The 26337-nt window shown below is 46.9% G+C and overlaps 1 protein-coding gene across 3 annotated transcripts; it reads left to right on the top strand.

Annotated features, from left to right (window-relative positions):
• The first annotated feature begins 217 nt into the window (after nucleotides 1–217).
• On the top strand, nucleotides 218–25549 carry LOC116948647 (transmembrane protein 163a-like). 3 transcript variants are annotated; one of them, XM_076071680.1, is made up of 9 exons: nucleotides 218–443; nucleotides 3818–4216; nucleotides 11574–11693; nucleotides 13745–13788; nucleotides 15597–15688; nucleotides 16518–16614; nucleotides 17300–17411; nucleotides 18399–18540; nucleotides 18852–25549. In XM_076071680.1, exons 2-9 carry the CDS (start codon nucleotides 3856–3858, stop codon nucleotides 18910–18912), a joined length of 1029 nt encoding a protein of 342 aa, XP_075927795.1. In that variant the 5' UTR covers nucleotides 218–443; nucleotides 3818–3855; the 3' UTR covers nucleotides 18913–25549. The 3 variants fall into 3 exon arrangements, with proteins under 3 accessions (XP_075927795.1, XP_075927796.1, XP_032821433.1); XM_076071681.1 differs by lacking the exon at nucleotides 218–443 and adding an exon at nucleotides 3009–3219; XM_032965542.2 differs by lacking the exon at nucleotides 218–443 and having other exon boundaries at nucleotides 3552–4216.
• Nucleotides 25550–26337: the final 788 nt, after the last annotated feature.

The raw sequence follows: 26337 nt of genomic DNA, 5'->3' as shown, positions 1-26337 counted from the left end.
CACATTCTAAAAAAAGCCACTGATGATGGATGGCGTTCGTGAATTATTAATTTGGTCCAGCAATCTGGCGTGGAGTTGTTGACGTAACCGAATATGGCTGAAGAGAGGATATTGCGATTGCTGAGCCAGTGCTATTGCTTAAATAATATCAGCACTCCGTTCTTTGTCTACACGCGTAAATGAAGGTGTGCTTTCGACCATTGTTCTTCACTAATTTTCAGAGTGGGGCGGGGGGGGCACTTTCGCCGATAAGACATCATGAGTGCGAGTAGCAGAATGATGATGATGGGGGTGCTTTCACACGTTGTGTATTGTCGAGGCCCGCGGGCCTTGAAATGAAGAACGCTGCGCTAGCCATCAGCCAGACCAGTCGTAGCCGACGGTCTCGACCCGCTGGGTCTCATCAGCAGTCAGGCTTGTTCAACACGCTGCAGGATTGCCAGGTTTGTACTTCGTCTCTTAACACCCTCGCTCGATAAGAACAAAGGCGCAAGGTCACACAGCGAGTAAAAGAAATGTGGATTTGCGTAGGAGGTGGAGGGTTCTGAACACGTGGGTACATTCATACAGTCTATGCAGGGATTCACTTCAGCAGCCAGAGCTATCCGGGGCTGAGCTCCGGAAAAAATAACTCCCCCTCCCCCACCGATATCCGGGATGCCTCCCCCCCCAATAATATTCCATTAGCAATGAAGCTATTAATCCTTACACGTATTCATACAATATATACCCTACGTGGCATTCAGTATTATGCCATAATTGCTGTATAATTATCAGTCACGATCGATCCACTGCTGGATGAAAGCCTCTCCAGCCCATCCCAATTCTTCACAGTCCTGCGACGTCAGCATAATGTTTTATTCATACAGTGCATATATTGAGCAGACTAAAATATATATCGACGATATTCACGGGAGTCATTTCTGCCGAATCTGTCCGGGTCAGAAACCAGTAAATGAATCAAAACAAATCAGCTCCCGGTACATAACATCCAGTATACACACCTTGGCTGTGGCTGATAGTCACGCGCCTACTCTTGTATACCAGCGACCCGGAAATAGTGAGAAATTAAATCCTGATTATATTGATTAAAAGGCCTACAAGGCTCGAAATGGACGAAAGTGGAACCACGTTGAAAATATGTACGCGATTGGCCTAATCTGTGAATAAAAAAATTGGCCACCCCAATTGGTAATCAATTGCTATGAGTATCAATTATGTGTTATATATACCCCAAGCTCGCAGCCACTACTTAGGGTATTTAACAACCGATTGATTATATTCAGGGGTTAATTTCTCACTTGATGTTTTTTTTCTTCCGGAACGCTGCTATAAGGTTGGCTTTTAGCCTATATTATTGTACCCTATATTCCTACAACAGCGCGCGCACATTTTCTATTAAAAAAATAACTAGAAATCCGGCGCATGGAATGGCCATTGTTGTTACTGTGGTGCTGAAATAGCTCGGCGTTCCGGATTGTTCCGACTTAAAGATTCAAGCGCTGATTAAATCACAACGCAGCGACGCCCTTTGATTTGCGCTGTGTATGGAGGTTGAGACGTGCGTGGGGGAGGGGGGGTGTGGTAGCCGCAGTCGCGGATGGATATTTAAATAATTCTTAATTAATTAATTCATAGACTTTATTTCACCATACTATCGTGGATGCTTTATGTTAGGATTTCACGTCCCTTCAAATATCTTACGTCGTCACGATTCAGTGATTCCCATTCGATTCAAAATCGTTTCGTTTATTTTTTTTATCTCGTTTGTTATGCGTTGTGTATTCTGCGCTAGTACATGCCGCCAATTCACTCTGTGTAAATGCAATGTTTGAATGATCGTCACATTTGCATCTAATTTGCATTCGCAATAAATCGTCGATTCATATGAGCGCTATTACATGCGCGTTGTTATTGTGAGCGGTGCAGACGATTATAGATCTACAAAGTCGTCGTTACGTGCCTATGAAATTCGTTGGTGTTTGTCTTTATGCACGTGTGTGTGTATATATATGTCCTGTATATCGGCTACGTTTTAATCATTGCACGTGTACGTGCACATGTCTTTGAATGTGGGGAGCAGTCGTGTAGCGGTGAGCGCGCTGCGATTCGAACTTGGCTACATCGAGTTCAATTGTTGACTATCTGAACCGGTCCGACCGGGACATCCTTCCCGGCACCCACACGACTCGGCATTTAAACGAGTACCTGGTACGGTGTGTGAACGTCGCCAATGGGGGAGACAAAGGCGTCCGGGCGTGGTTCTAACCACACTACTTTCTCGTGTTCAAAGACAACAACCACAACAACCTATCCATAGCCCTAGACTGTTGGGGGGGGGGGGGGCAAAGCGATATTCGCGAGCACCTATTGAAGCCGGGACATGGTCACTCATGTACGCGATAAGGGGCCGTCCATAAATGACGTCACGCACCTGGGGGGGTGGTCAGACATTTGTGACGATGTGTGACGAGGGGGAGTGGGGTTTGACAAATGTGACGTCACATCAAAATGCGCAAATTTAAATAAATATAGACAACACGTTCTTCTTAATTAAATAGACTTTTTAATAAATGTTTTTTCTTACGACATCAGTGTGCAGCGCCACTTTAAACACGCACTACAATGACAATAGTTTAAAGCGATTTGATGTGTTTATATTTTTTTGGGGGGGGGAGGGGCAGAGCTTTGTGACGTCATATTTGAGGGGGGGGTCTGACTTTTTGTGACGTCGTGTGACGAGGGGGGGGGTCAAAAATCGTCCAAAATCGCGTGACGTCATTTATGGACGGCCCCCTAAGTCGATCTCGGTTAGGATAAGGACCGTGACTAACGTCAGCCAGGGCCGGGAATCGAACTCGGGGGTGGGGGGCGTGGGGGGGGGGGGCACGTTTGGTGGCGGAATGTACCCACCACGAAACAACACACTTTCAGGGCTTTCGGTGGACACGCGTGCGGGAAATTCTGTCAACGAGAATTTTAACGTCACGATATTTAACAACAACATAAACTCGTATATTATTTATTTCGTCAAAAGTAGTCGTGTCCACCAAGCCCACTTTCCACAGCAGTAAAAAAAAACGAATCTCGTTCAAAACTGCTGACGAGTGGTCACCTTTACCACGTCTCCCTGTAATCGCACGCGTGCGGCATCGGTCCAGACCGGCCTTCATCCAGCAGTGGATTGACCACGGCTTGCTGCTGCCGCTGCTGCTGACGGTAACGTTCTTAATTTCCACGCTTTTTCGACGATATTTCACGACTAATCCGGTTCAATAATCTTGTACGAGAACCGCAAGAATCGTGTCGCATCACATGGCGCGCGCACACACACACACGTACATACACACACAAAGACAAATATCCCCCGTATAGCCTTAACAGACTGTAGGGGCAAGTGCTGTTAGCGAGCACCTATGAAGGCCGGAACGGTACACGAGGGGGTGGGTGGTCAGCACCACGCCCGACCGCCTTTGTCTCCCTAGTGACGATGTTTACACACCGCACCAGGTACTCATTTGAGGCTGAGTCGCACACACACGCACGCACACGCACGCACACACGCGCGCACGCACGCGCACACACACACACGCACGCGCGCATCTATATAAAGGAGGCAAGCGTGTAAAAAAAACCGAGCACACTCCCACCCGCCCTTGTGCAGATAACCAGAACGATAGGGCGAGCAATTAGGCTCGCGTGGCAGATCCTATAGCAATTAAGCGGGCATCGGAGAGCTTTGCCATACACGAGCGTCACTGGCGACGCGGTGCAGGTGTTGTGCGTGCGTGACTTGATCCGTTGACACGATCTCCAGACAGACATCGTCGTCGTCTTTTACCGGAAAGAGGAATCATGTCGTCAACTGATGAGCCGACGATAACCCAGCGCCCGGGCAGGGAGAAAGACTGCCACTCCGCCTCCATCCCCGTGGAGTCGTGGGGCAAGGAAGGAGGACCCAGTCCGGCAGACTGGTTGAAGACCGCAGTGGCTGGTAGTGGTGGTGGTGGCGGCAGTTCAAAGAAGCCAGCGGGCGGAGATGGTGACCTCCACGTGTCCACCACGAACATCATCACCACTACGGCGGGCGGCGGCGATGGTTCGTGGGACGAGGTGGATGGGCAAGCGAGGAGGACTGACGAGACGTCCAGAGAACTCTGCGACACAGAAGTGTCCGTGATGACGATGGAAAACGCCCAGACGTGGGACCAGAAAGGTGATTGTGTTTGTGTTCTTGAATCTTAGCTGGACGTGTTGTATGTGTTGTTTGTGTTTTGGTTGGAGTGGTGGCGTAGCGGTTAGCGCACTGCGCTACGACCGCCGGCTGGCGGTCTCTGTGTTCGATTCGCGGCGATCGCGGCTAAGATGACCAACTCACCAGCGTGGTGAAGTATGGTCAAAACAACCCCCACGACCGTGCCGAGGCGCGGAGATGCCTTCATTCAAGCAGTGGATATCTGCATCTGTTCTGGGCCCTCCCTGGCCCGACTTCGGCCTTAAATGAGTCGGTCTGCTTACCGCGTAATGTAAACAGAAGCGCCGGAGAGACAAAGGCGGCGTCCTAGGCGTGGTTCCGGCCACACCATCGAACCGACGTGATGGACTTAATAGGCGCTCGCGGACACAACTCGAAACGACAGTCGAATGATCTTCGTAAATGTGTGTGTGCTTTTAAAAAAATAAAATTCTTAGTTCAAATACAATGCAACATTTTGGGGTTAAAATCAATTGTGCGTGTTGTTCTTACGGTCTTAACAATAGATTTGCTTGGGGTGTACATATACAGAAATATAATCTGGGCCAAGAGAGCTGATGTTTAGACCTTTATACGTGTACAACAGTTGACATTTCATGAATATTACATTCCTACGCTTGCATGACATCAAACATCGCCAATATTTATTATTCAAATCACATTAGTGTTTTTTTTAATGTTTATCGTTCGCCTATGAATACAATTTGTTGTCGTTTGATGCCCATCATATTCAGTTGTAATCTAGCACGTAAACAAATGTATAAACGCACAGGCATAACATGAAATAATAATAATAATCTAGTTCATCAATCCACTGCTGGGTGAAGGCTTCCCCACGCCGTGTTGGTGATGGGTTTTTTTAACCATTCTTTACCACGATAGCCAGTGGTGGAGAAAGCATTTCACTCGCGCGCCTGATGTCACCCATGGACGGGAATCGAACTCGGGTGGCCGGGGTGCAGTGCGCTGACCACTGTATCCACGGAACCAGCCTCTGACAATGGAAGGTGTTAATTGGGCATTTATTGACTCCGATTATGCGAACAGACTGCTATAGACTGCATCATACCGTGTCAACCCATACGGTTTTTGCCCGTGTTCTTGTACCAGGGAAATTGAGTTTTCAGGTCCGTACGGCGTACAGCCGTTTCAATACGGGCAACACATATATTGTCTTTGTTTGTGTTTCTCCCTTGTGACGGGACTCTGTCGGATGAACGTTGAGATTTATAAGGGGCACGGGGTGATCAAGAAGGTCTGTAATAAGGTAAGGGAACTGATAAGGGGTTGACAGGTATGAGACTGTGCTATGACGACCCAGGATATGTATAATGCATGCACCTAGTTTGTTGTACCCAAGTTAACGTTACACTACTCGGTAACATTTGCCTCCCTTTCTATCGGATTTAGCATCACACTCCTCTGGAGGCAAATTACTTGGTTCACTGACGATGGGAAATCGTATACGTGCGAGTGTTTTTTTTTATCATGAGACGCGAAGCCGTGTAGTAGAACTCTTAGACAACCAGCCATGCGAGTGAAACCAATCAAACCTCCACCGCATGTAATTGGCGTGGGCCCAAATACTAACAAAAAAAATCTGTATTTCTCACAGCTCTGGTTATAACCGTAGACCTCGGAGGCTTATAAACCATAGGTGTACCCGGCACACCGCATCAAGTATACGCGTAATTACGGCTGTGACTGCGGGTCGCGTGCCTGCTCCAGTCGGTGCTCACAATACATTAAACGAAGCCCCCCGCGCGAGCTGGAATATCGCTGCCAAATTGCTGGCTCTGTAGTCCTACAAGAACATTTAGGAAGATTTAGGATGTTAATGATTCGATAGTGCTCCGTTGGCAGTGGCGCACCCAGCAAAGCACTCTTAACGGACCAAAGAAAAACGAACCACACTCGTGTGCTACGAAGGAGGCCTGTTGCCCGAAACGTCGCCGATTTTCTACACGTGTATTTTTTTTTATTATTTTAAGGCTGTGTGGTTGTCGAGTGAGCTTGTTCACGTGTTGTGGGTGAACAGTTGAACGCAGAAATTACGCAGAGCATCCCGTCGCTTAGCAACGCGCCTTGAAGTGCACACATCCAATCTGTAAGGATCGGTTACTTTGCATTATTAGAAGACAACATTGAATGATTATCGAGCGCCATCGTGTAAGAAGGTGCAGTCCTCCACCTCTTACCCACGCTTAATCTGGCCTCGCGATGGGCCCATCGCTTGAAACGCTGCATATTACAGAACATGTTTTTGTTTCATTTTTAAGGCTGCAGTGTTGTTGACGGACGAGTGCGTTCCGTCGGGATTGCTGTGCGGGATAACGAATCATTCCTGGTAGCGTTGCGGATAATATAGTGTGCGGCATATGTAGGATTATGTGGATTTCTTGATAACACCACAGAAACTGAGAGATCCAGACCAAGGCACCTTTCAGAATTCGTTGCTGTTAATGTCACCGGACCGGGTTTCAGCCACCGGGATAAAAGTGCCATTCGAATGTTCAGCGTTTATGGTAAATTTACCAAGCCCCGACGGCCAAAACTGAGGCCCTCATTAATATTTGAGGGGTTGATTGTCAATGCCTGATGCCCAGAAGGGCCAGACCGAGGCACCTTTAGGATTGGTATGGTCAATCTTAGAAATGTCCATTGCTAAGGCAGCCAGAATAAGGTTTATTTTTTGTTTCTTCTTAATTATAGTTGTTTATTCAGGAAAGCATAACTGAATCCCATGACTCTTTTTTCAGGAGGGTCCTGCCAGGTTTTTGCATTCAAGGGGAGATTATTATTATTATTTGTAAGCGTGTAGTATCTATAAAAAAACAAAGTAATCTGGTGCGGTTAGGAGTGAAAGTGTTCTTTGTTAATTTATCTGTGCTGTAAACGGTCGAATGAGTTACCAGCTTCAGTGTTAATTTGAGCGCGAGACGCGGACTTGTTAACTCTCGAGTCACGTGCACAGATCCAGTTTCAATCGAGGCACTCCACTGCCTTGGTTAGGCAACTTCCATTATGTTGCATGCATTATCGTACGCGACATTCAAGACGGACAGCGCACAACTATCTCTATTGACTGCATAGCAATAAGCATGCGATCCAGGTCGCTCTGGGTTGCCGCTTCTGGTGGTAGTGGTGGTGGTGATGCTGCAGCAGCTGCTGCTGCAGGGATGGAGGGAAGGGAGGCGTGCCGGTGTAGACCGGTTGGGAGGTTGGTGGTGGTGGGGTTGTGTGGGCGCCGTGGACCACAGGGGAATTCGCCTTGTAGATGGTGGACGTGTATACAGTGTGTGTGTGTTCATGGCTGTGTGTGGGGTGGGTGGATGTGCGTGTAATGAAGGGAGTGTGGGGGAGCGGTGGCGTAGTGGTGGTTAGTGCGCTGCGCTACGAACCCGGCCATCTGAGTTCCATTCCCGGGGACGGATATTTGAACCAGTCCTGGGTCTCCCCTATGTCGATTCAGCTTCAAATGAACACTTCGAGCGGTGTGTAAACATCGCCACTATGGAGACAAAGGCGGCCGGGTGTGTTGCTGCCCACTCCCACGTGTGCGGTTCCCGGCCTTCACAGGTGCTCGCTAACAGCACTTGCCCCAGCAGTCCGTTAAAGGCGATACGGGGCGGCCTTTGTTTTATGTAAAATAAGTACGTGTCGATATGTACGTGTGTACACGTCTGCTTGAAATGCGTGTACACACAACCTCCGTGTTATTTGGTGATGCTGCGTTGGCAGTGGTGCACAAGCACAGATAACAACAACAGCAACAACATGTTCCATGTGCTGTGAAGAAGAGCCATTGCACGCAACGTCGCCTATTATATTTGCGTTCCAATTTAAGGCCACGGTGTTTTTGACGAACGTGTGTGTGTGTGCGCGTGTTTTTATACATATCTGCATAAAACAATGAGGCTGTTTGTCATCGCAAATTTCCATGCATTTTTAACGTGCTTGCGTGCGCACGCAGTGGCACACGCGCGAGCGTGTCGCACATCACGTTATCCGTGGACACTAACCCACAACGAATCTCAGTCTTTAGTTTATTTGATCGCGTTCGAAGCGCAACGCTTAGCCTCAATGTTCATCCCTGCCTTGTAACGCGTACAGCGGTGGTGCGTAATTCGCTTGCAAAGCGTACAGCAAGGGGAGGTGGGCAGCGTTGTCTAATTCCCATCGGGAGACAACGCGACTGCTCCAGAGAGATGGCCCCATATGTGACGGCGATGGTTGGGGGTGGTGGTGGTGGGGGTGGGAGGCAGCTGGGCTGGCCTTGTTGCTGTCGCCGCTGCTAAGAGGGTGGCCATCCGTGTCTGTAGAGAAAAAAAAACAACTTGCTCATTTAACGTCGCATGGCTCGTTGAGCCGCCAGATTGATTCGAGCGATCTCCCCAAGAAATCCGCCCGTGACGCGCAAAACAAATCCTGCATTCCGAAAAAGAAATACATCCCCCCCCCCACCCCAATGCAAAATGCAGACGCGCGCTAAACGGCAATGCCTCGTATGGCGTGGCGATGGAGCAATCGCACTGGAGAGCAGAGGTGGGTGGCAATTTGGACATTAGAAAGCCATCTCAGTGACGCGGACAGCTCCTCAAGTGTAAATTACAAAATGCATGCGAAATGTCAAGGCTCCCTCCCACTGAAATATAGATGCATTTATATGACGTACGTTCATTTTATATATACCTATGGTGCTATGACGATGACCAAATAACGCACAGTGTGCCAAAACTCATCAGATCTCGGAAGCTAAGTGAACCGGAGCCCGGATAGTGCTTGGATTGGGCGACCACAATGCATACCAGGTGTTACAGGCTGCAGAGCTGTGTGGGCAATGCAGTAAAATAGATAGTTGCGCTGTACTTTTATGCCGCCGCGCGGTCAAATAACCTCCCACAATCTGCACGGCGTGGGCTAAGCCCTCATCCAGCAATGGGTTGACAAACGGGCCACAGCATACGTTCACGGCAGGCACACGTGACCTGCCGACCTTCGACCCTTTTGTGGGGGAAAATATCTCCAGCGTTAAGTGCCAAGGGTCGATGAGACGATAACCTATCGGACTGATAGTTGCGTGGGGGTGGGGACTACCACTCCGTCTCCCATAAGTGGCAGAGTTTATCGAGTGTGCAGGCAGCACAACTGGTGGTGTTGCTGCAAAACGCTCAGTGCCCCCAAGTAGCTCAGTGGACCTCGGATTCATGAAAAAAAAAACGTAGGGATTTGCCAAATACCAGCTCGATTTAAGTTCCTTACGAGAAAAATGTTCAAATAACCCATCATTATAATTGCATTCCATTCTTGAGTATGATGGCAATATGTTCAGAAGCTAAATGCCAATGTCGAGGTCTGTTCGCTACGAGAGGGCCTTCGGGAGAGAGTTTGTGTAGTTTTGCAATTCCCCCTCTGTTGAATGAGCCTAAGACTACAGTGGTCTACTATCCAGTGTGGTCCGTTGTTTTGTTTACGCATAAATCTAGCCGGTGTGTACTCTTTGGTTCTTTCGGTAACGTCATGTAGATATCAAATAAAATAAATTCCAGCCTCCGTTAATTTGTAGCACAGCTGATGGTGCGATTAAACGAGGGTGATATTTATTTACGGTTGAGTGCAATAATAAAGTAAGTGATGGAATGAATAAGCTGCGGTCAGAACGATTGATTGGCACGAGGAAGGTTTAAGGATCAAATGCTGACAGGTGCTCAAATACTCCAGCCTATCATCCCTCCCACATTCTACCCTGCCCCTCCCGCGCCCCGGGTTGGACAAAATATGTACCACTTTATGGGTTGGCTGACTTCTGCCATCGCCTCATTGTTCATTTGATTAACACAGTTGTCATTTTAATATTTGAACCATCATCATTCTTAACAGCCATGGTCTACCGACTGCTGGATGAAGGCCTCTCCAAGCCGTTGTCAACGATCACGGTCTCTCGATGCAGCGATTAATCTAGTGTCCTCACGCACGAGCTATGTTCATCGCTGCATCTACATTGTTTACGTCCTCTCTCGGGCGTGCTCTCTCCTTTGACCGCTATTCCGTCATTGGTCTCGACCCACTGGCCATCGTCCCTTCTAAATGATGTGGCCTGGCCAAGCCCACTTCATGATTGTTGTACAGCGTTGTGAGAAAGTATTATTATTATTTCATAAACGGGCAATGCGGCATTTTCAACCTACATTTTCTCTCGATTCACGTCTTCCTGTGTCTCAGTGCAACTCCAATTGTGCATCTGTGCACGCTTCTGCGCGCACACTTTTCAACTCTCGCTTCATTGTCTTCGTCCATTTGTCCATGTTTCTCATCCGTGCGTCATAGTCAGGTAAGGTGCACGTCTGACGTTGGAAGAAAAGGTGTGAAATGGCACCGACTGGGTGGCTATTTATAGCGGTCTAGGGTGCAGTGAAAGATTTTTCCTCGGAGATTCAGCTCCTAGTGTGCGAGTGCTCAATATTTGTCATTGACCCAGACAACAGATTTGTCATTCATTTATGTGCTGTGAAGTAGGGCCATTACCCAAACATCTACAATTATATATTGTTTTCCTTGGATAGCCAGAGTGTTATTTACGAATGTGTTTAAGTTATTTGCATCTCATCATGTGGTGGCAGAAAACCTGGATTCAAACCCGGGATTTTATTTTCCAGCTCCCTGTTCCGATTCCACAAACGCTTATTTAGTAACATAATAATGAAAATTGTAAAAGAATAATCATTTCGACGTGCGTTGCCTGAATAACTGAGCAGGTAGCGATGCGTCTGTTCAATTCAATCACATTCTAACACAACGTATGTCTCACATTCTGCGGGTACGGAACAATCATTCTTGATTCGTGATTTTTTCTTTAGGTGAATGGTCGGAGCAAAAGAAACAACACAAATGAGATGGTACGGATGACAAAAGAACAATGAGATGGTACAGATGAGAAAGGACAATGAGATGGTACAGATGAGAAAGGACAATGAGATGGTACAGATAAGAAAGGAGAATGAGATGGTGTGGATAAGAAAGGACAATGAGATGGTAGAGATGAGAAAGGACAATAAGATGATATGGATGAGAAAAGAACAATGAGATGGTACGGATGAGAAAGGAGAATGAGATGGTGTGGATGAGAAAGGAGAATGAGATGGTACAGATAAGAAAGGACAATGAGATGGTGTGGATAAGAAAGGACAATGATATGGTACAGATGAGAAAGGGCCTGACCAATGTCTATTCCTTGCGGGCCTTTATAACCAGGCTTACGATTACGGCGGTCTCGTTATTACAGACTGTGCTGAGCGCGCGTTTCCTTCCCCCAACTTAGGACTGCTGGAGAGCAGCAAGCGGCTGAAACCACACGAGGCGCAGAGTCTGCGCAAGAAGGCCCTCTGGGTGTCATGGACCTCCATCGCCGTCACCATCATCCTCTCCATCTTCGCATTCAGTGAGTTTCGCCCGACCGAGCATCGACCGATTTAGCGCGGTTGGCTACGCACGTGGCGCGAAATAAGTTCTACGTATGTACGCCGTACAAAGTTTCCCTCTCAAGTGGAACCAGTGCAGCAAAATCATCTGTTGTGCTCTACTTCTATGCTCCTTGCCTTCAGCGAGCTCCCCCCCCCCACCCCTCCCCCACTGACCAACCTGTGGTTCAAATATCCCCTCGACTGGCAATGGCGTGGGCAGGCCCTCATCCACGTGTAGCCTGCGTCGTGTTGAGTTTCCCTCTCGAGTGCAACCGGAGCTCGTGGTCCACAGACGTCTCGCATGGTGACGCGCGTTAGTGCAGGGTTCTTCAAAAAAATGTTTTAACATTTCTGAGAATTTGCAACAATACCACAATAAACGTGCTGCCTGCGGGCTCTAGAGACCACCTGGAGAAGATTCCAGGCGTGTGTTGACTGATTGCGAACAAGTGGAGACTATTTGACTTTTTGAAGCTATTAACATACACCTGTTATCATGTTAGAGTGTAGTATTATCCGTTCGTTTTCCATTCAAAAGATAGTCCCATATAAGTGTTAACAACATTTTAAGCACCCTATATTTGAAAAAGCCTCCTTTAACTCGCGAATTCCTAAAACTCCTGTAGACCCGTTTCCATCCCTCTAAATCAGCTCCAGGCCTCCTGATGCGTGTGGCCACTCCCACTCTGAACCCCGCCCCTCTCCCTACCCCCTGTGAAAACACACTCCACTCCGTGCACATCACCGCTGGTTTCTCCTTCATTCTCTCTCCCTTTCAACATTCAGTACATACAAGCGGGCATGCCCATCGTGTGAATTGTGCATGCGCATGTACGGCCCGTTTATTATCCACTGCTGGATCAGAATCAGAATATTTATACTGGAGGAATCCGATGAGCTACAAAGCTATTTTTACAGATGTCCGGTAGGGGCGAGTAAGAACGTTACAACAACAAACAATGTAACAAAACAATACGATAGTAGTGCAAAGTACAAGAAAAGAAAACAATTCTAGATGTGAAGTTTTCGTGACTGCAATGATCTATACTTTGTGGTTCTTTCGGTAAAGTCACGTAGGTAAAAAAATAAAATAAAGTTAATCAAATCACGACGTTTCGGAAGCAATGCAAGCCCTCCATCATCAAGTGGAATAGTCACAGCAAGAAGTAATTTGCTGTGACTATCCCACCTGATGACGGAGGCTTGTGTTGCTTCAGAAACGTCGTGATTTGATTAGCTTTATTTTATTTTTCACCTACGTGACTTTACCGAAAGAACCAAAGAGAAAATAAAATAAATAGCCCAAACACACACAAATACAAACACTAAACCATCCCGACCAGGCAAACCCCACTGGCTTATTAACTTATTGTTCAAGAAGCGACCTGGCCACGAATGGCCAGCTCAACAAAGTGGCTTATCACGTGGAAATGTCGAGCCCCCCCCCGCCCCCCCACCCATGCCGCGCGTGTCGCGGTGGTGATCTGGCTGGAGATCGGCGCAGCTTCATGAAGGCAGGCCACGCAGATGCACGGGGGCATAGGAGTACGGTGCGGTGATGGATGTTTCTTTTGCTGCGCTTGCCCTCTGCCGCCCAGCACATTCGCCGAGGGCGACAACGCAGCTGTTATGTTTGCGGTTATCAGTTTGATGTTTGGGTAAAAGGCACTGATTAATCACGTATGATTCCGTACGTGGGGGTGGGGGGAGGGGGGGGTTACGTGACTATATATAATAACCTCTCACCTTACCCTCTTGTCTCTCTTTCATCTACATCACACACACATGCTCATATACACACACCCATATACATGCACAAATACACGTGCACTTATACGCTCATATACACACACACATAAACACTTACTTAACATGCACGTATACACGTGTATGCGCACTGACACACACTCACACACGCACACACTCTCACATGCAATCACACGCCTACCAACTTGTTCACACATTTACGCAAACGCTCACACGCACACAATTATATACACACACATGAACACACTGACACCCAATTTAGCGGTGTCCATGCTGCGCTACAGCCCATCTTCATTCGGTTTTGCTGTGAGTATAATTTCTTTTTCACAATTAACACCATTATCGAACTGCAAAACATAACAGTAACGATGCTTTGCTGACCCACAATGCAGTGTTAGGTAATATCACAATACACTATAAACCACCATATAAAACTAGAGCTCACATCTATCGTGCAACAATTGACACATTTAGCAATTAAAACTAATTCCCTGGCTGCTGCCACGGTGCAAGTAACAGGCAGCACACTGGACTTGCAATCCGGCCAGTTTTTTTATCTCCCGGAGCGACAATTAAAACAATGGGTGCACGTTTCTTGAACCCGACCCAGCCTCTGTCCACCCAGCAGCACACATGGGTTACAGCAGATCGTGTGTGGTGGGGTAAAGTGTGGGTATTCCCACCTTTTCCAAGATATCTGGCTAGCGTGGAAGAGTCGACCAAAATACTTTCTAGAGGGGCTCCCCTAGAGCCTCCCTCGAGTGGAGGCCCTTCCGCCAGCAGTGGCGTGAGCACAGCAATTTGCAGGGCTGCGCCTTTGGGAATTGGACTGTGTTAGTTGCACATCTGTTCTCTCATAGGATCCACCGGGTAATCTTAATCCGGTTGCCCCGAGGGTGTGAACGTGGGATGGAACTCTTAGTCGGCGACTCACCCTGCCCTTCATCCACGGCCCCTTGGGAGCCAGCGTTTAGTTCAGGATCGGCGTTTCGAAACTCCCTAGCAGACGAACCGCTTCAACCGCGGCGCACGACTGGAGAGAGCCGTCTCCTGGAACGGCGTCGTTGACCAACATCGTTTACTCTTCCTCCTCAAAGGTCCCCCCAAATATTCCACGGAACGCATTGGGCGCCGTTGCAAAGGCGCAACAAGCGTGATTGACGGAGCACAAAAATAACTCGACAAACGTTAATCGATAACACCGTTTCAAGAGGAAACTTACAAGTCGTGACATTTCGGGCGATGGCCTTTCTTCGTAGCCATTTGTGTGATGTGACGGAGAGGGCCAGGGCCACAATGTTACTTACGGATGTGAGAGGGCTTTTTTGTATGTTGCATTGCATGGGGCTGGCTGATAAACCCACAGTGTTATTATTTTAAAGACAACCGGCGGTTGGCTTCATTAAAACAAATGGACAATTCTTCATTGTATGTATTTATTTTGGACTTTTTTGGCAACGTACGTAGCCAACCGTACTTATCAGAGGTGCCCTGCTGAGTCTATGGGTAGTGTTGTTAGTCTATTGGCAGTATGTATATTTAACTTCTTTCGCATCGTACGTAGCCAACCGTGCTCATTTGAGGTGTGGGGGAAGGACAACATTCTTGATAGAATATCAAAATTAGAATATTTATTTATACTGGAGGAATCTGATGAGCTATGAAGTAATTTTTTTCACACATGTACTAGCGCAGAATAGACAACACATAACAAACGCACCGTCAGAGTTGCAATGGATAGAGTTGACACGTCTTTCCACTTGAGCCAGGATCGAGTGGCAGAATTGCCAAATGTCTGTGCACGTACTGCACATGCACACTGTATCATCTCCACGTGGATGGTGGCAAAGTGAGCTTAGTAATTTGCTCACATTGTCCACTTAATCCATTTACTCTCAACAACAGCTTGTCCTTCCCCCGCACTTCCGATAAGCACGGTTTGCCACGTACGGTGCGAAAGAAGTTCAACAGAACAGTGCGTACATAATTTGCGGACCAACGGCGCTGTTTTGTGGGTTCATCATCCGGCGTTCGTTTCCAGGACACCGCCCGATCGAAGTGTCTGGACGACAGGAGTTCTCTCGCCGTTCCTTTGTGGTCATTGTCCGGTGCAGGTGGACGCCACGCTGGACGTGCTGTCGTCCGTGATCGTGGCCTGGCGCTACAACAACGCAGCGGCCGTGCACTCGGCCTACCGTGAATACGTGTGAGTGCCCGCTGTATGCGCGCGACGCCGACCGCGCTTTTTTTTTACTTTAAACGTTTGTCCTTAAAAATATATATATATATCTCCACCTCCCCCCCTCCACCCCCTGCCAATTCTGCCATCGGTGTTGCGTCACGAGACCAAGTATCCATTCGGATCGCTTGCAGAGCAGCGATCAGAGAACCCACCCCTGAAATGCCTTCAAAGTGACTATTCTTAACTTTCACGAAAAACCCCCATAAATTTAAAGAGAGCTTAGACATTTCTAAAATCCCATATGGTTACCACGGTGAAAACATTGTCAATAACTTTTTTTTTACTTGGATGAGATGTGTATGGTCATGACATAGGTCCGTGGTTCCTTTTGGTCAGGATGAAGTATTACTCATAATGGTAATGAATTAAATGTATACTCATTGGTTCTTTCGGCAAAGTCACGTAGGTATCAAATAAAATAAATCACGACGTTTCGGGCGCAACACAAGCGTCCGTCATGATGACCTACGTGACTTTACCGAAAGAACCAAAGAGTATGGATTCCTGCAGTCACGAAAGCTTCAAATCAACATTGAATTAAATGTACTCAAGTGATGTGACTGACAGGCCGACTCACAGGGACAAAGTCAGCTTCTTGAACCCTCGACAATTGTTAGAGAGAAACCAACAGAGCCATGGAATGGACACATGGGACGGGACACACAGACGGACGGGAGCGGACAGGTGGACGGACAGCTTGCGACGTTACACACACGAGAAAGCCGACGACGCGTGAAACGGCGACGTTCACACCGGTTGTTCCCTCCGTTTCCCCGACGTGTGCTCGTTTCAGTGCCTGCTGCGTGCTCGGCGGCGTCTTCATGCTCTCCTCCATGTGCATCATCGGGAAGTCTTCGCACGACATTGCTCACAAACTCGTGCCCAAAGTGGTAAGTTTTCGCCCACGGCGAGCCGCTTGAACCGTCGGGACACTCAACTGGGGCTTGTACGTGGCGATCGTCGCCATCTTCCTTCTCTCTCTTAAGTTGTCGCCTGGTTAAGGAAAATTAACTTGAACAAGTGAGGTGGGTGGGAGTGTGACCACTCATGATAACAATTTGCGACTCAACCAGCCTATGTTTTGATGGATGTTGAACTTCAGGTGCACCATACGTAGCCGACCGTGCTAATCGGAGGTGCACAGTGGAGAAGAGCCACAATTCCACGGCACTGCCGAACTTCCACCGAACTTACATAAATCACGCGCCGGACGTTGTTGGAGGTCTGCACCATAGGAATAACAATGCGGGTGTAGGTCACCATCGCAGGGGAATAATTAATCGCAGTTTTTGAGCAAGGAAAATGTGACAGCTGTGTGCGGTCGATCGCTTAATTAACAAGACCTGCACTCCAAGTTCTGTGTTCACTTTGAAGTACATAAATAAATGACCATCCTTTTTCAATCCACTGCTGGATGACGACTTCCCCTCACATGTCGGTCACGGGGGGGAGGGGGGGGAGGTTGATTAACGGCACGTCGCGACGTTTTTGCTTTTGTAAAAGTGGTGACGCTGGGCTTGACGGTGATGATTTGTATCATCATGAGGATGTACCTCATCTGTGTTGTCCACCCAGGATGCATTTCTGCTGAGCGTGTCGGTGCTGAGCGGAGTTCTCTGCCTCGGCCTGGCCGGGGTGAAGTTCATCCTGGCGAGGGCCCTCACCAGCCGGGCACTCATGACCGATGGTGAGACCTCGAGCGCTCTGTCAGGTGGCAAGGTGGCGATAGCAGCGGGTAACAGGCTCTTTGCTCGCACCGAGAAGGGCCTAGGCTCGATTCCAGACTAGGACGCAAATTTTGTGTGGCGTTTGTATGTTTCAACCCATCCCCCCCCCCCCACCCGTGCTCCCATAGGTAAACACACACACACAACTGGAATTGGGGAACCGTCCAAGTGCTGAAAGATTACCAGCAAATTACTCAATTGGAATTACACATGACAGTAATGTACATATAGCAGCTTTCCCGGGTGAACAAGTTTAATGATAATTAAGTATCCACACCATCACCTGCCCTTCGCAAGAGGCAAGAGAAATGTACGTAGGCCTCAGGCTTCAGTGACCAGCACATGGATCGCACTCCGGGGGCGAATTGTGAGAGATTGCGCCGATGGCTCAGGGAGGCCTTCATTGAACGGCGGATTGACCATGGCTGACGGCGATGGTGATGATGTTGAATTCACTCTCCCAGACGATGTTTACTCGTTAGCGGAGCATGGCAAACCAACAGGAGGGTGGTGACGTGGCCAGACAGTCGCTTGTTTTGCTGCCCTTTGTGGAAGTTGGCGGTTCGTGGACCTCTGGCTGACCTGGTTTAATACTGCGGCTGCAAAAACAACAAAAATCTGGCCATCCGCCTCGCAGTGGACGCCAAAGATCCCCGTCACGTCATTCAAAAAGAGTCGCCCGGTGTCATGGCCCAAATTTAAAGATTTATAAAAGTGCTTATTGGCTAAAACCACAGAGCATAACAACGTAGCCCCCCGTCCCTACTGGCTGACTAAACGTGTCCGTAAAGCATAGCGCTTTCAGGAATGCCTCGCGCTTGTAAGAACGGCGCAAACGGAAGACGTCGTCGTTGTTTGATTTGCGTTTTATAAAATGAAGTTCATTGCATCCTTACCGTGGCGACATCTAACTCGCCGCGTCCTTCCTGTTGTGCGCCACGCGCCAGCCTTCAACTCGTTGGTGGGAGGCATCATGGGCTTCAGCATTCTCTTCAGCGACGAGGTGTTCAAGCACAACCCGTCCGTGTGGTACATGGACGGTCTCATCGGCATCCTCATGGGCATCATTATCATGCTCTACGGTGTCAAGTGAGACTTTTTGCAAGATGCATGACTTAACTTCTCGCCGACTAATTTTCCGGGTCGTTGCTGGTGGACTCTAGGAGGTGGGATGCGCGTCGTAGTAGCAACCACAGCCATAGCGAGATATATACTGGATGTGGTGTGCCGGGAGCGGATAGATATATTTTCTGGCACGCAGGGTGAAATTAAGCTTTTTTTTTATATACCAGGCACACATTTGGGGGTGTGTTACTTGCATGAGCATCTTATAATCCAGTAAATACGATATATAAATATTCAATGCACATTTGTTCTTGTGTTTTCTTGTGTTTCCACAGGCTCCTAGTGGACATGATACCCAGAATGAAACAAACACAGAGCTACGAAAGCATGGACTAACAATCTGCTGTGCCAGTGCCCTCCTCTGCATTACACCTTGCTGTGCTCTCTTACTCTATCTCATACCTCCTTTTCCACGGCACACCCGAGCCGTGCCGGGACCGGGTCGAGCCAGCACGGCACGGGTCAGTAGGCGCCGAGCTTGCTTTTCCACTGCAGAAGCCGAGCCGAGCCGTGCCGTGCCGTCGACGTCGCACGCAAACGAACGGGTGGAGACGCACGTGGATGACGCGCTGATGCCGCATCCTCGCAGCGCTGAATGGCCCCTGGCCCTGGCTGACCGCAAGCCAGGGTCAAACGCATCGTCACGCCGGCGTAAGCGAGGTGTTTGGTTTTTAGCTCGGCACGGCAAAGTAGCCAGTGGAGAACGACCCCTTTTTGTGAGTGGCCCCCTGCCCCCGCACTGGCTCGGCTTGGATGTGCCAGTGGAACAGGGGTATATATATATATGTGTTCAACAAAATTCACTTATTATAGTCTGTGGTGATAGAAGGTCCACGTAGTTTAATTGTAAGGGCATAGCTTGCCACGTTTTCAGCAAAAGCACAATGCTTTATGAACTAGTACGGTTGCTGCGTTGCTGGAATTGAGCGTTCAATATAAGCTCCACAATAATCGTATCGTTGGTTTTACTAAATACGGCTGTGCGTGATCATTTAATTTCCTGCAAAATATTTATGAAACATGAAAAGCACAATCATTAAGTTCAAAATAAACAGGTATTACCCATTTCATCAGTGCTTTGCTAAATGTGTTCCAGGGTATTTCATGGATGGCGATTATACAATGTCATCATTTTCTTAGTTTCTTTGAAATGTGTTTTTTTCACCTGTATGACAGCACGTGCGTTTAAAAAGCGTCGTAATGGTTTACCACGATTAGAATTTTCAATGGCAGGTGTACGTTGAGTGAACTTCAGTTAAGCAATTTCTATTCCAACTGGAAGTACAGCAAAGCACACAAACGTTGCACAATATGTGAAATACAAATAACAACTTATGGCGAACTAATATCTAGATAATCGTCATATCATAAAAAAAATGTATATCATATCGTTTCACAAAAAATTACATCGCGGCAACCCTACTTACTAGCAATTTTTTTTGTAGTAAAAACACTAAAATACCAGCAGATCACAATGGAAAACTGCGCAATTGTTAAATCCAGCAAGCGGGCGAGGGGTTTGTGGAATTAACATTTAGACCATGAGCCTATCGGCCTTCTGGATCTTACTTGACTTCTGACCACATCGTTGGTACGCTCTTCGGTGGCGTCGGAGCTTCGACCGACGCATCTCGTTGTTGGACGAAAACCGAGCGAACATTAAAGAGGTATGACCGCGACACACGCTTTTGTCCAAATTGTGTTCCAGTATATGACGTCCGCCATCACGTTCTTTAGCCCTCGCCCACGGGATGAAGACATGTCTGTTCGGAATTCTTGCGTGGCCTCGGTTTTTTTTATTGGTGGGGGGGGGGGGGAACTCACCTTGGTCCACATTTTGTGTGGACGCTGCTGCACTTGGACAAATGTAAGTTAACAGCACGCAACGTAATTTCGTTTGTGTGCGGTCATTTGGTGAACCACCCCGAGACCATTTAACTAGGAGCAATTGGCAACGCAGTTTAATTGCGGGCGGCTGAAACGTGGATTTGAATTCGGCAGTGCTGGCTTAGGGCTCTGACATCGTATCCACCCGGCCACCAATTGATACACATTAATTGTGAAGGCGTATACGGCTGATGGATTAAACCTAATGTTCCTCATGGTGATTAAACAAACTCCCTATTTATTTCAATACTATTGTTCGAGGCTCCTTATCTGCCACCTACTTGTGTGTTTACGTAAAAACATTATGGCATGACGCAGTGCTGAACACATGAGCACAGAATTATCCAAGCACATTGTCTTAAACAAATATGTGGAAGGCATTAACTGTCGGCATTGTATAAACGCTCGACATTCACACTGTTAACACGCCATTAAATACACACATCGGTTGCAGTGTTTACTTTTCAGACTTTTATAAGCTATGGGGTCAATATGGGGGGGGGGGAAATTAACAGCACAACATTATTACATTGGCTGTATATTACAAAATTCGCAGTTGCATTTAAACAAAATAAGGTCACATTATTCTTAGATTGTCGGAGTAAGGTAATCAGTACTGCTGCGTAGGGATTCGCGGTTGTGCTTGAAAGCTCTTCCGATGTCTTTTCAGGTTATACTGCGCGTTGTTCGAAACGATGTCCGACGTTTTAATCCGCGTGTTAGGAGTCAATCCGGTTGAAGCAATAAGCTCCCAGGACGTACATGGGGGCGTCGCGGTGGCAAGATGTTAACAACCTCGCCTGGTATACAGGAGGCGTGGGTTCGATCCCGACGCTGACGCCTGGCTGTATATTTGGAGTTTGCGGTGTCTCTCTCCCCGCAGTCGCGTGGATTTTTCTCTGGGTCCTCCGGTTTTCCTCTCCACATTTCGAATCAACGGCATGCATTTCGAATATTTGGCTGCTGTGAATTTCCACGTGACGATGAACCACTTCGTTGAGCTTTCATATTTGGCCAGGTCGCTTCTGATAAAGAGCTATGTAGCTCAAGTGGTTCTTACCTGGTAAGTTTTAAAAAAATAATTGTAGTCTTAGTTTAACATACATACGCCGGACAATGGTGCCGAACTATGCGAGGTACAACCTGAACATTTACAGTGAGGGAAAAAAGTGTTTGATCCCCTGCTGATTTTGTACGTTTGCCCACTGACAAAGAAATGATTAGTCTATAATTTTAATGGTAGGTTTATTTGAACAGTGAGAGACAGAATAACAACAAAAAAATCCGGAAAAACGCATGTCAAAAATGTTATAAATTGATTTGCATTTTAATGAGGGAAATAAGTATTTGACCCCTCTGCAAAACATGACTTAGTACTTGGTGGCAAAACCCTTGTTGGCAATCACAGAGGTCAGACGTTTCTTGTAGTTGCCAACCAGGTTTGCACACATCTCAGGAGGGATTTTGTCCCACTCCTCTTTGCAGATCTTCTCCAAGTCATGAAGGTTTCGAGGCTGACGTTTGGCAACTTGAACCTTCAGTTCCCTCCACAGATTTTCCATGGGATTAAGGTCTGGAGACTGGCTAGGCCACTCCAGGACCTTAATGTGCTTCTTCTTGAGCCACTCCTTTGTTGCCTTGGCCATGTGTTTTGGGTCATTGTCATGCTGGAATACCCATCCACGACCCATTTTCAATGTCCTGGCTGAGGGAAGGAGGTTCTCACCCAAGATTTGACGGTACATGGCCCCGTCCATCGTCCCTTTGATGCGGTGAAGTTGTCCTGTCCCCTTTGCAGAAAAACACCCCCAAAGCATAATGTTTCCACCTCCATGTTTGACGGTGGGGATGGCGTTCTTGGGGTCATAGGCAGCATTCCTCCTCCAAACACGGCGAGTTGAGTTGATGCCAAAGAGCTCCATTTTGGTCTCATCTGACCACAACACTTTCAACCAGTTGTCCTCTGAATCATTGAGATGTTCATTGGCAAACTTCAGACGGGCATGTATATGTGCTTTCCTGAGCAAGGGGACCTTGCGGGCGCTGCAGAATTTCAGTCCTTCACGGCGTAGTGTGTTACCAATTGTTTTCTAGGTGAGATTGGTCCCAGCTGCCTTGAGATCATTGATAAGATCCTCCCGTGTAGTTCTGGGCTGATTCCTCACCGTTCTCATGATCATTGCAACTCCACGAGGTGAGATCTTACATGGAGCCCCAGGCCGAGGGAGATTGACTTCTTTTGTGTTTCTTCCATTTGCGAATAATCGCACCAACTGTTGTCACCTTCTCACCAAGCTGCTTGGCAATGGTCTTGTAGGCCATTCCAGCCTTGTGTAGGTCTACAATCTTGTCCCTGACATCCTTGGAGAGCTCTTTGGTCTTGGCCATGGTGGAGAGTTTGGAATCTGATTGATTGATTGTTTCTGTGGACAGGTGTCTTTTATACAGGTAACAAGCTGAGATTAGGAGCACTCCCTTTAAGAGTGTGCTCCTAATCTCAGCTCGTTACCTGTATAAAAGACACCTGGGAGCCAGAAATCTTTCTGATTGAGAGATGGTCAAATACTTATTTCCCTCATTAAAATGCAAATCAATTCATACAATTTTTGACATGCGTTTTTATGGATTTTGTTGTTATTCTGTCTCTCACTGTTCAAATAAACCTACCATTAAAATTATAGGCTGATCATTTCTTTGCCAGTGGGCAAACGTACAAAATCAGCGGGGGATCAAATACTTTTTTTCCCTCACTGTACCTGTGAGGCAAGGTTGAGTCTGCAGTATTGGATTTGTTTGTAGTAGTGGTCAGGTGAAGGTTTACTGTGAAAGAAATATTCGTGGATTTGCACCGGCAAACAAACAAAAAAAGCATGTGCTTTTACTGTGTTGCAATAACAATGTCCATTTACGACACTTAAGTTTAACTCGCTCGTTCAATTTAACTTTTGTTCATAAACTCATTTAGACTATTGCTGCGCCCGTCGTAAAATCAGTAAAGTATTACCAATCGCCACTTCGTACAATGCAGCACTCACGTTTTGCAGTTATTAAAAAAAGGCTTCAACAATTATTCTTTAAAAATAAAACAAAACCTGTAAATGGTGAACGTTGCGTAATAACTTACACTAAAAATTAATTTGTATCCGTTGCATAACAAAATCACCTACATTTTCACAGTTTTAGCATATTAAAATATACACGTATATGTATATGATAGCAATTTTGATGTCATGGGTATAATATCCTGTGTGCGTGAACGTATATGCATTACGTGCCCGTGCATGTGGTTGTGTATACTTTATACTAAGTGGTAACAATTGGTTGGAAAGTACAGTGCAGTATATGTGTATGTTACACTCTTAAGCTTTGCCACCGCATTTCTGTTGCCTAATTTAGACTAAGGCGGCAGAGTGTAGTGTTTTTTTAACTTCACAAAGACGGTGGAAAACATTGCATGGAACCATTGCAAGGAGCCGCTGATGCTTTCCAATTTTGCGGACGTGATCGACTCTCCTCCAGATCCAGTAGGTGCTGTCCAGCAGCTGAACGACCTCGCGACTTCGGATCTGGTCTAACAATATCCCTCCATCCGTTGGGCAACACATTACTATTTTGTTGTTAACATACAAAGGTATAAAACCCAAACTTGTAATCGATTGTAAATTGTCTTTAGTCTGACCAATTATCTGTGGGATCCTCTTAGCTGCAGGGGCGAGGCAGGTTTTCTCATCCCCAGAGATTTGATGAATTGTGAATTGGGGTCACGGTTCAATGGAATAAGATTCGTCTTGTTTTGCCTTGTGTATAACCGTCTACTTTGTATTGTCTATTTCGAATGTTCTAGCTCACTTGATCGGTCTCTAGTCACGTAAATATACACTGGCCTTTCGTCTGCACCAATGATGAAGAATTCTTACACACGATGAGAATCATCTTTCACGACCGTAAGATGATTTGCAATGTGCAAGCGATCCGTGATTTGTCCAGTTTTCTGCAGAACTTTGGAGGATACACAGATAAATGATGATGGCCGTGACGTGACGGCACCCACTATATTAGTTCTGTCATAAAGTTCATAAGCGGCAGGTGGTTTGGGTTAGCAGGGCACTCCTCTACTTACGAACGAGTTAGGTTCCAGAGGTCTGTACGCAAGTCGATTTGCTTTTTTAGTCTAACTTTTACTCCTGTCGATTCCAAAATGTTGTACGGCATGCACACTAAACACGGGGAATGGCTTTAACATGTACATAATCTGTAGATGCCACTGGTTCGTCATGGTTTACAGATGTAGATGCCACCACCGCCATCTATTGCGCGGCGGTTGAATTTACGCCTCGCGGTCCGTACAGGCAACTGGACATACGGACAGGTTTGTTCGTAAGTCAAATATTCGTAAGCAGAGGAGTCCCGTACATGGCAATGGATTTGTCCCACTGGAAGACTCATGACCCAGGTCATTGCTTGCAAATGTGACTCATCCTGGTTTCTGGAGTTCTCGCATGGTTAAACAAAACAAGCTAAGTTGGAGATATAGCATTTCACACTTACTATCTATCACATTATTTTAAACAAACGCTGTCTTGCCAATTTCAAAAGAGTTGTGTTTATGTGATGGCAAATCTCCATGCTCATCGTGGGTCAGGACCGGAACCGACTTTTTCATTGCAAATTATTTTGGTGATGCTGTGTTGCCAGTGGTGCACAAATACTTAAGAGGCAACGTTTTGAGCGATGGCCCATCTTCATAGCACCACACACATACAGATAGATAGGCCGGAGAGCTATAGTGAATAAGAGTTGGAGACCGTACAATATTATTACAAGATCAACACGATCTTCATGCCACTCAGAAGGAGGGGGCATCAGTTAACCATATATTTTGAGAAAAAAAGGGTCAACTCCACAGTAAAAAAAAACACTCCCTCGGATGCAGGTTGTACCATTGCCTGGCTGTTCAGCTGCAGAAAACGAGACGCAAACGTGAAGCCTGCATTACACGTAACTTGAATACTCACGAAAGTACAATATCTAGTGCGTCGACGTTTGTGCTGTGAATGTTACGTTTTTAATAAACCATTGACAAACATATCTGTAGTCCTTTTCATATAAAAAAAGTTATTGAAATAGGAGTCTAAATATGCACCGTTTTTTTTTTTTACAGCGCCTCGAGATGCGGTTACATGTAGATGCCATAGAAATGATAATTGTATAGACAACTCTATGCTGGAAAGATAAGTCCTTGACTCTGACTGAACTACTACATCTGCATTCTTCACATATCTGTCTGTCCACTAAAAACCATAAGTTGTTTTTTTTACACATCCAATAAGTGCAGAGTTTTGCTCGTCTTGAATGCTGCGTAAATAATGCACCCTGTAGCCCATGCTGCTGATAGGACGGGTTAAAAAAAATTGCGTGGAGTAACAGGTGTGTAAAGTTTGCGTCGTCCACTTATATAGTGTTTATTACATACGATATTTATTTGACCCTTGAGTCAAATATCGTCCGCAAACCTGAAGGGTTGTCACCATTTTGTGCAGCGTTAAATTCGTGACCTGGTCCCATCTGTGAAGGACAAGATTCCTGACATGCAATATCTCGGCGTCTACAAACTAAGCTGTATCTACGGCAGCAGTTACATTTGGGGAATCCAAACGACATGTCTCGGACCGTGTCCGTGAACATAAGGCAGATCTGAAAAACGGCAGGACCAATACCTCTGCCGTGGCTGATCATTACTTTAATGTGGCTGGCTCACATGAAATGTATTTCTCTAAGACGATGGTACTTTGCAAGCCGACTGGCTATCAACAAAGATTCGTTCACGAAGCCATCATATATACAGACACAATTTCAACCGAGACGACGGTTTTA

This window comes from Petromyzon marinus, chromosome 34 (genome assembly GCF_048934315.1).
Source record: "Petromyzon marinus isolate PM22_M1 ecotype Great Lakes invasive population chromosome 34, UKy_Petmar_22M1.pri1.0, whole genome shotgun sequence".
Lineage (NCBI taxonomy): Eukaryota > Metazoa > Chordata > Hyperoartia > Petromyzontiformes > Petromyzontidae > Petromyzon > Petromyzon marinus.
The sequence above is the reverse complement of the archived record's forward strand: the minus strand, read 5'-3'. Positions and strand labels throughout refer to the sequence as shown.

What these genes read in the sequence shown, in the direction of transcription:
- LOC116948647 (XM_076071680.1), top strand. Translation starts at nt 3,856, where the DNA reads ATGTCGTCAACTGATGAGCCGACGATAACCCAGCGCCCGGGCAGGGAG. An exon ending in CCAGACGTGGGACCAGAAAG is followed by an intron (nt 4,217 to 11,573) that starts GTGATTGTGTTT and finishes CCCCCAACTTAG; the next exon opens with GACTGCTGGAGAGCAGCAAG. An exon ending in TCGGCCTACCGTGAATACGT is followed by an intron (nt 15,689 to 16,517) that starts GTGAGTGCCCGC and finishes TGCTCGTTTCAG; the next exon opens with TGCCTGCTGCGTGCTCGGCG.